General features: G+C 37.7%; 1 protein-coding gene and 1 long non-coding RNA gene across 5 annotated transcripts in view; one reads left to right on the forward strand and one right to left on the reverse strand.

Annotated features, from left to right (window-relative positions):
• Positions 1 to 17528, reverse strand: part of dyrk4 (dual-specificity tyrosine-(Y)-phosphorylation regulated kinase 4) — a 41825-nt gene extending 24297 nt beyond the window's left edge. For 2 of the 4 annotated variants that reach the window (XM_048157981.1, XM_048157977.1), the window contains exons 1-2: positions 17389 to 17528; positions 16587 to 16653 (exon numbers count right to left, since the gene is read on the reverse strand). In XM_048157981.1, coding sequence (XP_048013938.1) covers positions 16587 to 16653; positions 17389 to 17399 — 78 coding nt within the window. In that variant the 5' untranslated portion in view covers positions 17400 to 17528. Of the gene's footprint in view, positions 1 to 5337; positions 5531 to 16586; positions 16654 to 17388 lie in introns of those variants that run through there. The other 2 variants (XM_048157979.1, XM_048157983.1) reach the window with 2 other exon arrangements.
• LOC125246890 lies at positions 5599 to 8287 on the forward strand. The gene is made up of 3 exons (XR_007179987.1): positions 5599 to 5722; positions 7008 to 7042; positions 7720 to 8287. It is a non-coding gene; the product is annotated as an uncharacterized LOC125246890 (long non-coding RNA).
• Positions 17529 to 18633: the final 1105 nt, after the last annotated feature.

Consider the following 18633-nt stretch of genomic DNA (forward strand, 5'->3'; position numbering starts at 1 on the left):
ATCACATGGCCGCTGGGGTCTTCAATGTCAGGTGGATGTGTTACAATCTACTATGACATTACAGGCCTTCTGGCAATAAAATTGTTTTAAAATAGAACACGCTGGAATTGCCATTAAGTAAATGTACCACTTGTCTTCTTCTATCGAATTTCTCCAAAGGTAACAAAGATATGTTTGGATTAGGATCAGCTTTTGTAAAATTTTAAACCAGTATACAGGGATATTCAGTCCTGCTCCTGGAGGACCACCTCCCTGTAAAGTTTAAGTTAAGTTAAATCTATAAGTTATAAGTTAAGTTAAGTTATAAGTTAAGTGACTTGTGGCCAAGTATGGTGACCCATACTTGGAATTTGTGCTCTGCATTTAACCCATCCAAGTGCACACACACAGCAGTGAACACACACACACCGTGAACACACACCCAGAGCAGTGGGCAGCCATTGCTGCGGCGCCCGGGGAGCAGTTGGGGGTCTCACCTCAGTCGTGGTATTGAGGGTGGGGAGAGCGCTGGAAATTCACTCCCCTCACCAACAATACCTGCCGGACCTGAGACTCGAACCCATGACCTTTTGGGTTACAAGTCCGACTCTCTATCCATTAGGCCACGACTGCCCTCTAATGCACCTGGCTGAAAGTTTTGAGTCACCCTGAAGACCCTGATTAGCTCATTTATGTGTGTTTAATTAGGGCTAGAGCTAAACTCTGCTGGAACGTGGCTCTCAGGATCAGAATTGGACACCCCTGCATTACCCACATTCACAATACATTTATATCAGGGGTCACCAATCTTGGTCCTGGAGGCCAACCTTCATGAGGAGATTAGCTCCAACTTGGTCCAGCACACCTGCATTGAAGTTTCGATTAATCCTGTTGACCTTGTTTAGCTGGTTCAGTTGTGATTAATTAAGGTTGGAGCTAAACTCTGTAGGGAGCGGGCCCTCCAGGAAGAAGATTGGGCATAGTTGTAAACAGTTGGGAAATAAGTTAAAATTGCAAAGTTAATAAATTTAGTATTCAGTTCCAACTTCTTATTCTAGAGGAATGTTATGGCAGTAAAAGAACTGAAGAACAGAAGCAATTCCTGAGAAAAATGTGAAGAAAGACTAAGTATGGGATTTTGGCTATATAGTCATGGAAGCAAAAGGGTGATTTTGACTTACTGTGACCCTAAAAAGTACGTCTAAGGCAGTGCCTTCAACAAATGATGCTAGACATTATAGGCCCTATCATACACTTGGCGCAATGCGATGCCAGGCGCGACACATGTGTTTTTTGCTAGTTTCAGACCGACGCAGTTATCATTTTCGTGTGCAGCGGCCATGTTGTTTAAATAGCAAGTGCACTCATGCCCAGTTGTTCTCCCATGGGTGTGCTGATCTGAAAATGAGGTGTGTTCAGGCGCATTGTTGGCGTGTTGCTATTTTGAGGCAACTGAAAATGACTCTAACACATTTTTTTGTTATTTAAAGGATTACAATTTTAAAAGATTATTATTGTGTACATAAAGATAAAAATGCCTACATGTCATAATGGATAGTCATTGCATGTATCAGAATATGACTAATTAAATTGGCTAATTACTTGACCAATTGTAGCAATACACACATGTATTTAAACTGACTCGTCAGGTTGAGGGTGTCTGTATTCCACCATGTAAATATCAATCTGCCATGGTGCAAGTGCACCAGACTTTTAAAGGAAATGGGAGATGAGACTTTGATTGGTTTATTGCACGTGCTCATTAAGAGACTAGGTACAACACTTTTGGACCATTCGCCTGGCGTGCCGACCATTTTTTCCGTCGTTAAACTAGCAAAAGTGGATTCCGACATGTCCTAAGTGCATCTGCGCCATGCGCTTCAGACCATGAGCTCGGATCATTAAAATAGGGCCCTATAACTTTTCTTTTCTGGTTCAACTAATGCTGTTTATAGCGATGGTGCAAACTGGGTGTGGTTACTAAGTCAAAGCAACAATGTAAATTCATGAATGCAACAGACTGATGGCTAATGACCTAGCTGGCCGATGTGCAATTTAAGCATATGTAGTGTTCAAGAAGTCGATATAAGTCGTTCAAGTGAGAAAAGGGCCATCCAATAACAGGTGTTGCAGAGATTAACCACATGTGACACGTTTAGGAAGCCAAAAGATAAAGTAGAGGTAAAGTCTTCACCTTTGCTAAGACGTTATTTTTGCACATGACCATATATATGTGCACCTTATTGAAACTACAGATGGCAGTCTATTTTAACAGGTTAAGTATGTTGATGACCAATTTAAGCCTCCGCTTGCCCTAATATAATTAAACAGTATAAGCAGTTATGTAGCTGACATATAGTGTTAGGTCACCTAGTGTAGCAGTGTCATTTTTAATAATATAACATACAAAAAGCTAAATATTTAGGGCAGATCTTAAGGAAGCTATGTATATATTTAATAAGGGTGGCTTCAAGTGTTATTAGAGTCTTTAAAAGACTATTTTTAACTTGACATACCGTACTAAAAAACGCAACACTCAGCGAGACGATCAAAAAACAGCACAAGCCTTGGCACAAAGTCCAAAGATGTCAGCCTGAATATGTATAGCCGCAACAGCACTGCTTTAAGGATGCATTTAAGCACAACTTTTTGCCACCGATTTGCCATCCAAACTAAAGTTAACACCAAGTGTGATAACTATAACGATGCAGATATAGTTTTAAAAAATAATTTTAAATTTAAAAGAATAGCAGAGACCACACCACAACTATAACGGCACAGGGGAACGATATTGTTGGAATCACTTCTCTCAAGTCTCTCTTAGTCTTACATCTCTCCTTAAGTGTAAGTCTATGGGACTTTTTAGTCATTTTATCGTCTATCAGGCAAAAATTTTCCAATTATCTATAAAAGTTATAACACACTTTTTGAAGTATTATTCATTTCACATCGCACTAACACCCAGGACAAATTGCATGCCCAAACCTAGTCTTAAACCTAGCCTTAGTTTAACTTAATAAGCACCATTAATGAAAATAAATGAATGAATAAGAACAGCACTCCAATCTTTCATGAAATACAGTTGGTATTTACTGATGGTAGATATATACATGTGTCCAACAGTAGAGCAGTTGAGTGTGTGGGCAGAGAGACAGACAATGCCCCACTCACTTATGCCAGCATGAGCAGCATGAGTAACATTATCTATCAAGGTCAGCTGTCTGGGCCGGGCCTCACATGGGCTAATCCTTATCACTCACACAAATACACAAACCCATATGCATATACACAAACCGGATGGGACAGGATGGCAATGATAACATTCAACATCTATTCATGTTTAAATTACAATTTCAGCTGACATCTAATTACTCTGAGAAGCTTTGCTTTTGTTGCCAGGGATTTCATTTTGGCTTTGACCTAGACTTTAAACATGTTGAATCTGAGCACAGATGCCCCATGGACTGTCTAGGCCAAGGATTGAACCAAAATGACCCCACTTTTTTTTTTTTTAACAGTGCCAGTGAAGCTACTTTTAAATTGTAACTACAAGCTACAAATAATTTTCAAGTACGTAATTTACAGGGTACTAAATTACATTGAAGGTATTAGAAGTATATAGGTAATACAAGAATATAATGTGTGTGTGTGTGTGTGTGTGTGTGTATATATATATATATATATATATATATATATATATATATATATATATATATATATATATATATATATATATATAAATACACACATGCTCTCATGGATTTATTCAGGGAGTTAATCCAGTAAAAGTTTCAAGAGTCTGATTCAAACTGGGAGCTGAGTTCTTACGTTTTTTTGAACGATTCTTTAAAATAACTGATTCGAAAGAGTCATTTGCTCATTAATCAGACTACACTAGTCACAATACATGTATGTTTTTGCAGTCGCCACGGACAAAAAACTCAAGACGTGTTCTTGCTATTTTGAGCTACAGTGCCTTTGAAAAACACATCATATTTAATATTTAGACTGCAAGCTAATCAGGTAAAAATATAATTGAGCTACCCATGACCTGTAGAGGATAAAGCGGTTTGGAGAATGAATGAATGGATGGATGGATGGATGGATGGATGGATGGATGGATGGAAAGAGGTGTTTTACTTAAAAGCAATTCTCAAATAATTGCAAGACAATCAATCATCTCATTCAGGTCCTACCGCTATGGTCATCAAAACACCGCTTGACGCTTGGGTACAAATTCACCGCCTTCACCAATACATTTGAAGATAATCACCTTTTGTGAGGAAAAGCAGAATCCACCGGTGAGGGGTTGTGGAGAAATTAAAGGACATGCCATCATCATGTTTTTGCTGATTCTTTATGGTGGTTGCAGACTGCTGGATGGCATTAACTAGATGTTAATGTTACAATGTTTGCAATGCAACAAGGTTTGAATTCAGAGCCCCGCAAGTCCAAAACCTCAGATTATAGTGCATTATTCTGTGTCTGAGATGCACATAAACAATGACATTTCATAAACGAGCATCTGTTTACATGAGGTTTTGATAGTTTTCAGCAATTAAAAGTTATATAGTTGTTTACTGAATTTGTTTTATACGTATATTATATAGTTATTGAAGGGGTGCACTGAGCGTTGAGTGTACTAGTTTTCTGTGATCTGTTTGAACCTAATGCAACTAATCCATCTCTTTCAGCTGTCAGTCAGAGGCTATCTTGAACTTGAGCATTAAATCAAGGATATAAATATTGAGATCCATTTCAAGGCTATGACACAACCTTAAAGACATTTCCCATTACCATAAAAAGGAGGAACTTAACCAATGAAGATCTTATATCAACATTTAAAGGAACAACACTCTCACATTTGACCGTAATTTGTACAGTCTGCAGGAAAATATGTTTATCTTACAGGATTATGGGCATCAGTTAACTAAGCTCAAGAGACTAGTTACTGCAGTGTTCTTTGGTTGCCTGGGTGAAGGGAGAAACCTCATACCCTAGAAACACCAAGCAAGGGACTGTCTTGTTATTGCAAAAAGAATATCCCCCATGGCTTACCAATGTAGATTATCTTAAACTGAGTTACAAATGCATGAAATCTAAACCCCACTCAGTTTGGTGTGGCATAAGTATCAAATACTGTGGAGTGCTTAGAGCTAAAGTGTACAACCCATGGGATAGACACACACTGTACATAACACTCTTTTTTTTGTCCTTTAATGAATGACATATTCTATCACAAGTTGGAAATTCACAGTCCTGAGGGAATTACAATCATCTGACACTATAGCATCACATACCTGCTCATTATATATAGTGTTCTTCCATAATCTTTTATCATCCTGTTCAATATCTTACCTTCTCTCCTCTGTTGTCTCCTTCCCCTCTTTCTGATTCTGCCCTTGGGCCCATTTCTACTTCAGGCAAGGTACGAGAAGAGCGTTCGGATGAATCCAGGGAACAAATTAAATAAATCCAGTTCTAGTATGGACGGCAGCTAGAGCGTGGGCTGCGATGAAGCTGTTTGGGTGCTGTGGAGCTCCAGCTAGTGAGCCTGCTGTCTGGTGCTGACATGTTTGGCCCGGACAGGGAAGGAACCTGATGATAAGGCATTGAGTGATGGAAGCAGGTGCAGTCAGGCCACCACACGCTCATCTTATGCCATCCGCCAGGTTCGCTTTTATTGCACTCACATTCTTGTGCTCTTCAGAAATGCACTGCATAATGTCAGTGTCACGTTCAGGTAAACATGGAAGTTATTTTTATTGTAGACATTACTTTATTGGCATGTACATGTACAATAGCTGTGTTGTAATATGCTGCATGAATTAAGTTTTTTTTTAAAAGTATAATTTTATATATACACCAATCAGGCATAACATTATGAGCACTGACAGATGAAGTGAATAACATTGATTATCTCTTCATCACAGCACCTGTTAGTGGGTGGGATATATTAGGCAGCAAGTGAACATTTTGTCCTCATAGTTGATGTGTTTGAAGCAGGAAAAATGGGCAAGTGTAAGGATTTGACCGAGTTTGACAAGAGCCAAATTGTGATGGCTAGAAGACTGGGTCAGAGCATCTCCAAAACTGCAGCTCTTGTGGGGTGTTCCCGGTCTGCAGTGGTCAACATCTATCAAAAGTGGTCCAAGGAAGGAACAGTGGTGAACCGGCAACAGAGTCATGGGAAGCCAAAACTCATTGATGCATGTGCCGACCCCTGTCCACCACCGAAAATGGCAACAGTGGGCACGTGTGCATCAGAACTGGACCACGGAGCAATGGAAGAAGGTGGCCTGGTCTGATGAATCACGTTTTCTTTTACATCACGTGGATGGCCGGGTGTGTGTGCATCACTTACCTGGGGAACACATGGCACCAGGATGCACTATGGGAAGAAGGCAAGCTGGCGGAGGCAATGTGATGCTTTGGGCAATGTTCTACTGGGAAACCTTGGGTCCTGCCATCCATGTGGATGTTACTTTGACACGTACCACCTACCTAAGCATTGTTGCAGACCATGTACACCCTTTCATGAATGGTATTGGTGGCTGTGGCCTCTTTCAGCAGGATAATGCGCCCTGCCACAAAGCAAAAATGGTTCAGAAATGATTTGAGGATCACAACAACGAGTTTGAGGTGTTGATTTGGCCTCCAAATTCCCCAGATCTCAATCCAATCGAGCATCTGTGGGATGTGCTGAACAAACAAGTCCGATCCATGGACTTACTTAAAGGATCTGCTGCTAACATCTTGGTGCCAGATACCACAGCACACCTTCAGGGGTCTAGTGGAGTCCATGCCTCGATGGGTCAGTGCTGTTTTGGCAGCAAAACGGGGACCAACACAATATTAGGAAGGTGGTCATAATATTATGCCCGATTGGTGTACACATTTTATGTGATAATACGATTAATTAATGAAAGGATTTTTGAAAATTGTGTTATTAAAAAACTATAGAGAGTTGTCCATTGTGGGTAGTTCAAGAACTAATTGTTTACTAACCACTGTCTGTGGCACTATAGACCGTTGGCGACCAAAGGAGTTTTCTGTCACACAGGTAAGCTGAGAATTGTTATGTCACTGTCTGTGCATCTTTAACACAACCATACAGTACACATTCAGACACACACGTGACAACATCAGTCAGAAGGCAAGGTGATCTTCCTTTGTAAAAGACAAAACACAGAACCTGTGCCTGACCACATAGTGAAAGCATTTTAGTCCAGTCGGTTAATCAGTACTGTTTGCTTCAAAGAACCAATTAGCAGAGACAAATCCAGTCAAGTGATCTCTGACATCTAACTGGCATATTACATTCTAAAACATTCATATGTAGGCAATTTTTTTTTAAAAGATTAAATTGTTTTAGTAATTCCATTTTTCCCATTTCAGATCATATCAATTTGGTGTGGTTAGGTGTGTACATTCATTAATTTCTTGTGAGATTGGGTTGGACATTTTTAATCAAAAACCAGTTTGTTTTACAAACAAATCATGTCTTATAAACCATTTCAACCAATAACTAAAAAATTTTTGACTCAAAAGAAGGATTTGTTAAGGTTAAGTTAAACTTCACAAAAATTTCACAAAAAACTAGAGGTTCTTTAGCACCGTAAACCTAAATCTGGTGCTGTTTGGAACCGTTTTTAAGAGATCTGTGTTAATAATACACAATTCAACATAAGATCACCATTTAGCTGATGACATAACTAATCCAACCTTTTACTATTTCAGCACAGTATCTCATCAAATTAAGCGAGCTCCCATTTGTAACACTTTTCAGTTCTGCAATATCCCAGCGGTACATCACATGGAATCACACACCTCTGGGACAAGACACACCTCTATGACGGCTTATCATAGTGACACATCTCAAGACTTAATCAACACATGATTAATCAGCACTGTTTGCGTGACAACGGCTCTGTCACCAGTAGAACAGTTGATCCCATTATGTCATAATCACCATATGATGATGTAACTCCAATATTTGTTTATAAACAAGCATCTCTGATAATCAGAAATGAGATGAATTAGTTGAGGCATGTCCAGGAATAAAGAACTGTTATGTAACAGCATTCCTTGTTTTCTATATTGTTAGACAGCTCAATTGAATTTGTTGCGTTCTTCTATAATTTGATAGTCTGAGTGCGTCAACACTAGTGAAGTTTACTCTAATAAACATACAGCCTCATTAAGAGACTCTTGAGTCTCTAAATCCCCTACAAATCCAATTAAGCTTTGTTAGGGTGAAGGGGCAGCCCAGTGTCCAAGGGGGTGGGGCTTGTGTTAGCCCACTGAAACAATGGAATATATAAAAGAGACATTGGTCACAGACAGGGCAACCTACATTGTAGAAACAAACCTATAGGAATTTACTCAATAAAATAACAATTTGCACTCAATTTGCTTCATGAGATTTCAACCCATGTGTTGAACAGTGATGTTCTAATCATTCTTTTAAAGTTATAGTTCACCCAAAAATGAAAATTACCCCATAATTTATTCACCTCAAGCCATCCTAGGTGTATATGACTTTCTTCTTTCAGCCAAACACAATCAGAGTTATGTTAAAAACATCCTAACTAATAACTAATCAAACATTAGATTAGGGTTGATGACGCAAGTTGCACATCTGAAATAGTTGCACACTCTTTGTGCAACACCTATTGAGTCAATAAGCATGTCCAGATGTGTCAAACCAATAAACATGTCCAAAAAATAAATGAATCAAACCTACAGGCAGAGTTGAAAGTCATGTTTGACTCAAAAAGAACAGAATAAGCATGTGCTAATTGTTGGCTCATTTGTTTGTTTGTTTTTTTGAGTCGAACTTCTTTGGTTCAATAATCCATCTGATTCATTCGGTGCTGCGCTGGGAGTGCGCATGCTACTTCCAGTGTTGCCAAATCTGTGATTTTCCTGCAGAATTGGGCTACTTTTAAGTTGCTGCAGATAATTTTTTTTTCCACAGGTTGATTTCGACACCTGTACATATGATTTTGGCGCTCCACTCCCAAAACACCCCCCAGACGAACAAATTCAATAGAGAATTCAGCCACCCAGTGGAGAAAATCGTAAAAAATTGGGCTACTATTGACTGGCCATTGGGCTACTTTTGTTGCACAGACCTGGCAACCCTGGCTACTTCGGATGTGTGACTCTCCTGAGCCAGCCCTATGCAAAGCATTCTGGTAGCTAAAAGTCCACTGCCCAGTTTAGTTAATGATACAAAAATAATTTGGGGTGTCAAACTAATTTAAGTAGTCCCAACTCAAAAGAAATTAAGTAAACTTCACTTCTTTCACATATTTAAGTACATTAAACACAATTAAATTAAGAAGAAACAAAATGTTTAGCAAATTTGTTGCTTTAACTCATTTTAATTAAATAAACTTAACATGCATCAAAAATCATTTTTACAGTGTAAGCTGCAAGCTGTACTGTTACAACCCTTCATTTGCAAAAACATCACCGCAGACAGGTGGACAAAAGAAAAGATAGGCTGTTGGCATGCTATCCGCATGGTTAGGGATGTTCCAGAGGGCATCGTTGATGCCAAAGAAAACATTCATTCATAAACTGCCAGTCAATAATTCAGAGAGGCCGATACTAATGCAGTATGTTGGCTTGGAAAGAGAGAGGAAGCATAATTAAAAAATGGTGCCCTATTTTGTATTTATGCTGACTGTTATAGACAAATATGGTGCTTACAAACTTGCTAGCTTGAGTGTGTAACCATGGCTGGTCTTGTCATGTAAATCAGGTGTGTAGGGTGAAACTCTCTGACACACTGTGGTGAATTGCTGGGTTTAATTTGGAGTATCCAATATCATCAGGAGCTCTGCAAGCTCCCATAAGAAACATTATCGGGTGAGGAGTTCATCTCGATAATGGCTATATCATCAACGCACACTCGGTTGGAGGTCTAGGGCCTGCCAACACTTAGTTTATCGGACACCAAATCCAAATCAGTCAACATATTCCATATGAGACTGATATCTCAACAACAAGACTGTTTTGAACTTGCTGCTTATTAGCATAAAATGTTAGCATAGTATATTGAAGATGAAGTCTGTAGTTCCTGTGCCACTAGCAGCACTAAATAGAATTGCAATCCGTCTGTTTATACTGAACTGTTTTCTGAAGATATAACTAACTTTAAATTACTTTAGGGCTGGTAGTTAGAAGTTTGCTGGTTTGAAGGTCATAACCTATTACCTTTGTGCCCTTAAGCAAGGCACTTCCCCCTAAAGTGCTCCAGAGGGATTGTAAGGAGGTCAAGGTTAGGCTGGTTAGCATGATCCAGTTAGCCCTGGTAGACGCAGATAGTAAACTTTATATGGCGATTACACAGAACGTGTTTTTTGCATTCCAGTGCACTGCTTTTCTGTTGTTTTTCTATATGTAAACATGCACTAAATGGACATGTTTGACCACTGTGCTCAAGACATGACACTTGAGTTCTAAAAATGTGGTGCTCAAATTCAAAGTAGTTCATCTTTAAAAAAAACACATTTCTAGACCTTGCTTCTTTTATTTCACAGTCCTGGGTCTTGTGTTTCTTTCATTCCACTGCACCTATTTTCCATCTTTTTCTATGTAAATATCCAATACACAGACGTGTTCTTGACCTTTTGCACTTGCATTTTTCATCTTTTGCAGCGTCTCACGCATGACAACTCAAATAATAGTACAGCTTTTAAAAGTTATATCTCTAGACCTTGCTTTTTTCACCCCACTGCCCTTCAACTTAAGTTTTGCATTCCATGCACTAATTTTCCATGTTTTTTTTAAACAATGCGCTAGGCAAACATATTTTCATTTGACTGCCGCAGTGCAAAATTGTATTCTGTGTGAATGTCCCCTAAAAGCATCTTTCTTCAATGAAGGCCACTTAAAATTAACCCTGCATTTGACTAAATAATGTTTTGCAAGCAACATATAAATCATATTATAGCAGATGTTTTAGCAGTTTTTGGATGCCTTAATCTAGGATAGTCACAATTAAAAGGTTTCAGACAATATGTATTTGTGCTTTCAACACTGCTGTAGTGTTTAAAGGTGCCCTAGAACGCTTTTTCCCCAAATTTAATATAAGTCTAAGGTGTCCCCTGAATGTGTCTGTGAAGTTTCAGCTTAAAATACCCCATAGATTTTTTTTTATCCAGTTTTTTAACTGCCTATTTTGGGGCATAATTATAAATGCGCCGATTCAGTGCGGGTCTCCGTTAAATGCTCATGCTCCCGCCCCCAAGCTCGCAACTCTATAATACATCACATAAACAAAGTTCACACAGCTAATATAACCCTCAAAATGGATCTTTACAAAGTGTTTGTCATGCAGCAAATCAGCTCATGTAAGTATGGTATTTATTTGGATGTTTACATTTGATTCTGAATGAGTTTGAGGCTATGCTCCGTGGCTAAAGCTAACATTACACACTGTTGGAGAGATTTATAAAGAATGAAGTTGTGTTTATGAATTATACAGACTGCAAGTGTTTAAAAATGAAAATAACAACGGCTCTTGTCTCTGTGAATACAGTAAGAAACAATGGTAACTTTAACAACATTTAACAGTAAATTAGCAACATGCTAACGAAACATTTAGAAAGACAATTTACAAATATCACTAAAAATATCATGATATCATGGATATCATGTCAGTTATTATTGCTCCATCTGTCATTTTTCGCTATTGTCCTTGCTTGCTTACCTGCATAAAGTCTGTGTGCTGCTCCAGATGTTAATACTGGCTTGTCTAATGCCTTGAACATGGGCTGGCAAATGCAAAAGTTGGGGGCGTACATATTAATGATCCCGACTGTTGCGTCACAGTCGGTGTTATGTTGAGATTCGCCTGTTCTTCAGAGGTCTTTTGCACAAATCAAATTTACATAAGAATGAGGAAACAGTGTTTGAGACTCACTGTATGTCATTTCCATGTACAGAACTATAATTATTTAACTATGCCGAGGTAAATTCAATTTTCAATTCTAGGGCACCTTTAAAAATACATATACAAGTGCAAAAAAAAAATGCTTTTCACACAGTATTTTATTAATAGTTGACATAAATCTTCCTAAGCTTAAATTAGAATATATTTAGTGGTAAGCACATATGGACGGTATGTTCCAAGCACAATCTGGAGCTAATGATAGCACAGCGCTATGTTCAGATGTGCCACATTCAGTGAATCTCTCCTGCAGTCAAAGGAATGGTGGGAACACAACACCTAAAAGAATTGAAACCAGCACCAGTCCACAGTTCCAAAGCGGCAGCTGTTTCCATGGCAGCATGACTTGTTGGGCAGAAGTGGGCTCTCTCTCAGAGACTGGCCCCAAGGTCTTTACTGCCTCTCACTCTGATTGAAACAAGCTTCTTCAGAAAACAAATGTTCCAGTTTTTCTGCCAGCTGACGTATTAAAGGGAGAATCTTGTTCAGATTGAAAGCAAAGACGCACATCACATTGTAATACCGCTTTACAGACAGATTGAACAACAACAACAACGACAAAAAAAATCAGTCAAACACTAAATCCGTGACTAATCTTAAGCAATTCCTCACACAGTGCAAAGAAAGCAACAGCCATTTAAGACAAGAAAATCTTCAAAAAGTCATAGATTTCACAGTTCAGGTAGGAACCTGGGCTCATTTCTGATTTCTGCAGTCAACAGTGCATTTTACATTAAAGGAATAGTTCAATCAATCAATCAATCAACCAACATTTATACACCTTCATGTCATTCCAAACCTGTTTAACTCTGTTTTTACACAAAAGGAGATAATGTTCTGTCTTCCTTGGAACACAAATGATGTTTAGCAGGATGTTTTGGATATAATTAAAGTAAATGGTGACAAAGGGCTGTGAAGCTCCAAAAAAGAAAAACCTCAATAAAAGTTATATAATAACCTAGGGTTTTTTGGCATTGAAAAGAGCAGTGTGAACATTAGGGCTTCATTTTAGCATCAAAATTGTGATGTGCGCATCTGCGATAGTCACATCGCAGAATGTGCGATGTCGAGTTAATCCGTACGGATCAGACACCATGGTTCAAAAAGCATGTGATTCTCGAATTAATTGCAAAGTTTGACCATCATACAATTAAAGTTTATCATATATGAACGTGTTTTAGGTCCTGTCAGTTTAAACATTCAAGTGATTTTAAACCATTTGAGCGCAAGAAGATGCAAAAGAGAACTCAATTCTGAATGTGTGGCTGTTTTGCTGATGGGAGTTTTATTTACTCAAAATTGTTCTAAGGGCAGAAAGAAAAATGATTGGTTTACAGATGTTTTACCCCAGTTAGCCCATTAGCAGCTTTGGTACAGTGGATTGAAGCTAGCAGTCGAATCAAAATGCATACGATTTAGGCGATGATTATTAGTTCTGTGCATTTTCAATGTTTCAATGTTTGTTTAGTTGGGGACACTTGACATTTGATATTCAATAGTATTCTTGACATTTATTCAACAGTGCTTCTGATCTGCCTGCATTGACACTATTATTTAAGAGCTGCTGTGCAGCCAAATTATGTACCAGTTATCAATGTAAAGCTGCTTTGACACAATCTGCATTGTAAAAAGCGCTATATAAATAAAGGTGACTTGACTTGACTTCCCCAATTATCTTAGTAAACTGTTTATCACTGAATTTTAACAAAATATATCACAAATTCACTTACCTTGCAATACATGCGATCTCCCACGAACAGTCGATAATGTATCTGTTTGTAGACTCCAAATTTCGAAACGTTTTGACCCCACCTCTGCTTCCATTTTTCATGGCTGAATCTGTAAACCAATCATTTTCCTTTCTGCCCATAGAACAATTTTGAGTAATGCTGCGTTCACGCCACCTCGTATTTACCGGAATCTTGAGATGACAACACGTGATGTTATATTCAGAGCGGTTCACGTCCTTTTGGTCCTTGGACTGGGAATTATGCGTTTCCATGGCACCACTATCACAAATCTACAGCGGTCACGTGGTACATCTTGGAGCTTTCAGAAAACTCCCAGCTCACAAGCTGTAATTACGAGCTCTACGAGGACGTGAACGCTTTTTACAAGCGTTTTACAAGATGACGTGTTTTCGTATGCAAGTTAGCATTTTAGGTTCCATTGCCCTAAAGTCTATTGGTTTTTTGAATGGGTTTTTGCTAAATCGCCTGAAATAAGGTCTGTGATTAACAGTATTTTCACATTTTGATCTATGACATAAAACACACCAGTTATAACCCGCTTGTGATTTTTTTAAACCTTTATTGTGTCTTAAAAACGGCTGTTGCTAACAAGTTGCTAAAAGGGACTACTTCCTTTGGCGGGGACTTTAGACGTCATCATGACAAACAGGACATTTGGACAGCATTTCTCATGAAAAAGTGAATAAGTATTCATACACAGCGCAGATCATAATCAGCGAGCATGTTTTTAAATAAAGTTGTTTTCTAAATAAAGTTTGAGGAAGGTGGTGACGCTGATCCACGACCATGGTGTGCTGTAGTCCGTTTATAGCCTACTGTTAGCCTTATATATCTGACAACTTTATTTAGGCTTCAAAATGTATAAATGTTATGTCAACTTGTAAAGATTATCTTGATAGACAAAACGTGTAAGTGTCATAACCCTTTGTTAAACACAGAGCTTATTTTCTGCGATTTTCCAAAAGTCTATGGAAAAATGCATAGGCTTTCGATCGAGGGAACCCGTGCACTGCTAACTTCCGGGTTGGCCTACAAAAACACGTCATCCCTGAGGTACTCTATTTTGGATCCACGCATTCGGTCTTAAAGTGACAGCAACCTATTATAATATTACTGCTTTCTGTCATGAATGTTAAGAAAACAACAAAAGACAAAGAGAAAAATCACTTTTGTAGTTTTAACACAGATTAATTATATTTAATTTATACAGTGAAAACTATGCAGTGTTATTTTACATTTGATTATTCAATTTCTGTACCCCAATACTGTTAGACGTACCTGAAAAATACAAAGCACTATTTATTTCATTCATATCTTTGTTATATTTATGTATGTTTGTTCATTATTTTCTATGTGTATTCACTCCCCTACAAAATCACCTCAATCATCCTAGAATGATTAATTCTTTCCAAATAGAGCTATTCAAGTCATCTGTTGAATTTTTTTCATATCGCAATATATATTGCATAAAAACTAAATATCGCAATGTCAGTTTTTTCCAATATCGTGCAGCCATCCTGATAAACATCTTTTGTAGTCCATGGAAGACAGAAAATCATACAGGTTTGGAATGACATTTAGATGAGTCATTTTTTTTCTTTTTCTTTTTATAAAATACCACTTTAAAAACACTCAGTGCTGCGCAGGCAGGTCACTGAATCTGGAAACAGGAGGACATTATTCTCTTTATAGCAGAACAGGTCAGCCCTTAAGCAAAATGCCACCAGTGATTCTGTTTTACATTGCAATGACCTGAGGACAAATGTCACCAACCTGTCATCCATAAAAAAATGATGGTCAGTATTTTCAAAATAGATGCACAGAACGTGTAGTTGTAGTATGTCAGCAGAAACAGACGCCCACAGTTTCATAACATCACGTTGTAATTGCTTTTTGGGTTTACCATTGCATCATAGTTGTGGTATCTGACAAGCCCTCACTGGACTGGTAAGAGAGTCAACACTCCCCCATCTGCCATTGGTCCAACAAACAGATAATTCTGCCCCAAACTCATGCTTTGGATGAGTCAATGGTGCTTACAAATAGATGTCTGTGCATATAAACTGGGGTAGGAGACCTCATTTTAACACTGAAAAAGTTTCAGCTTTAAAGGAACACTCCACTTTTTTTGAAAATAGTCTCTTTTTCCCACTCCCCTAGAGTTAAGCAGTTGAGTTTTACCGTTTTTGAATCCATTCAGCCGATCTCCGGGTCTGGCAGTACCACTTTTAGCATAGCTTAGCATAGTTCATTGAATCTGATTGGACCGTTAGCATCTTGCTCAAAAATGACCAGAGTTTTGATATTTTTCCTATTTAAAACTTGACTCTTCTGTAGTTACATTGTGTACTAAGTGATATTACGCAGCGTCTCTCACAAATGTCTCTCCGTGCAAGCAGGGGGTCACAAGCGCCGCTTAATATCATTGCGCCTGCTGCACCCATGGTACGGCAGCAAAGTTCCTTGATTATTACGCCGGAATGAGAGTATAGTTCCTAGCCATATCGGCCTAGAAAATCGCAACTTTTCATTTTCCGTCGGTCTTAGTACACAATGTAACTACAGAAGAGTCAAGTTTTAAATAGGAAAAATATGAAAACTCTGGTCATTTTTGAGTGAGATGCTAACGGTCTAATCAGATTCAATGAACTATGCTAAGCTATGCTAAAAGTGGTACTGCCAGACCCGGAGATCGGCCGAATGGATTCAAAAACGGTAAAACTCAACTGCTTAACTCTAGGGGAGTTGGAAAGTGAGCCTATTTTCAAAAAAAGTGGAGTGTTCTTTTAATTTTTTCCCCCTGAACATTCTAATAGAGGTTTGATATATGCGCATATATGCTGCAAGACATTGCGAGTCATCCTTTTGGACAATGCATTAAATTCACCTACCTTTTTCACCAAAGGAAGGCTAATGTTCTTCTCCTTTATGAGTGTTTCTAGTTTCTTCCTTACTTTTCTGTTCAAAGAGAAAAAAATATCTAAGCTTTAGGAAATCCTATAACTACAATAATAAAAAAAAAAAGGTGCAGGATTTACTTTGAAACATTTTTTTCACTCAGAAATTATGAGCATATTTCACAAATAATTACCAAGAAACAGCAATTAACACATTGAATTAAATGTGTAATGTTGAAGTAGAAAGTATTTTCTTTTTCTTTTCTTCAAATGTCTTTCATTTTTACAGTGTAAGTTAACGTTACATGGAATAGAAAAATTCATATTCATATTCCTCATATAGGATATAGAATCATGTAAATACTGGCTGAACGACACACTGGATATTTGAATGAAGCTATAGCATACTGCAAGCTATAGTGACCCCAGCTGGTTAAAAACATATTTATATCTAAGAAATGCTGGGTTGTTTCAACCCATGTTTGGGTCAAATATGGACAAACCCAACCGTTGGTCATTTTTTTTAAATTAAATTTTTAAACCCAACGGTTGGGTTTGTCCATATTTGACCCAAACTTGGTTTAAAACAACCCAGCATGTTTATTTTATATACAGATTTGTTCTCTATTCACTCTGTATAGCATCATAAGCCTTAACATATTTTTGCAGATGTCATAAATCTTTTCAGACAGTAACTTGCACAACTTCATGCAACTGAAACGAAAATTTGAAAAATGCTTACAACACGCTATAAACAAACGGCGTTAAGATTTGTCTACTAAGTTAGCCTACTTACTTTTTGTCCATAGTCAGATGCACTCATTTAATATGTTCTATTAAAATTCATACACTTCTGTCCATCTTCAGATCCAGTCTATTTGAGGGATGATTAGTGTGTACTCTAGCGAACGGGAGCGCGCAGAGTCAAACTGATGAGGGCGGCAGGCAGGGGGCGCGCCTCCCACGCGCGTGTTCCCTCTTGTTGTAGTGGTCGCCGTAACCATGGTGACAACGTTACAATGTAGAGATTATGCAACGTGAAATACGTTTCTGGAATGAGAAAAAATGATTATTTTCCCGTTTTCTTGTAATTAAAGACACAGTTGGATGTTGCTTCGACTTTGGCCACTTTAGGTGTGATTTTTATTATTAAAACTAAATCGAAAACGATCTTTTTAAAAAAAAAATCTCTTATGATTTGTATGATTTTACCCTACGAATATTAATTAAAATAATAAATAATTATATGTGAATATGAATTATTACATGTTTATTATCTAAAAAAATGAGTGCAGTAAACCATTTCAATATTTATCACGTGAAAATGATTTATTATAGGCTATCATTTTTTTAAATGTCTGTCCCTTTCATTTCACTAAAAAAAGTTCTCAAAAGTTGTTTATAATAAGATAACAATGAAAAAATATTTTACTGCATGCACATAATTTCCTGTCAAGCTATAATTTTGTCAAATTATGCAAAAAGTGTGAAAATATTATACTATGTAGTGATACATAAAGTCAGCCATTTTGCTCCAAAAATATTTAAAATGTAATTTCCATCACAGATGCCATTAAACATAAGGACATAAAATAAGATGTGTTGCCAATGTTCAGAAATGTTTTTCAGAAAAATATTCTCCTGATGCCTGTATGTGCTGGTTTTATACCAGTAAAATATTGATTATAATATCAAGAAGAATCAAAGCAATTACATTACATTACATATCAATTTTCTTTGACATTTAATCAAGTAGGCTTTTTTTGAAACTCAGGCCACAGGATTATGTGATGATGTCCTCATATTTTCCTGCGTGAGGATTTGAAAAGAGACAGTGTTGTGCGTGATTTAGGCTTCAAGAGACAAAGAGCTCAACAAATGTGTCACTCTACCTGTAACTGATACAGCATGCATCTTTAATAGAGGTCTTGTCTATGTAACAGAGAACAAATCCTGTATTCACACCTCATGCTTCTGTTCAGTGACAACAGTATCCCGTCCTAAATGATACAGTGACACAAATACTAAACTATTAATATTA

This window comes from Megalobrama amblycephala, linkage group LG15 (genome assembly GCF_018812025.1).
Source record: "Megalobrama amblycephala isolate DHTTF-2021 linkage group LG15, ASM1881202v1, whole genome shotgun sequence".
Classification (NCBI taxonomy): Eukaryota; Metazoa; Chordata; class Actinopteri; order Cypriniformes; family Xenocyprididae; genus Megalobrama; species Megalobrama amblycephala.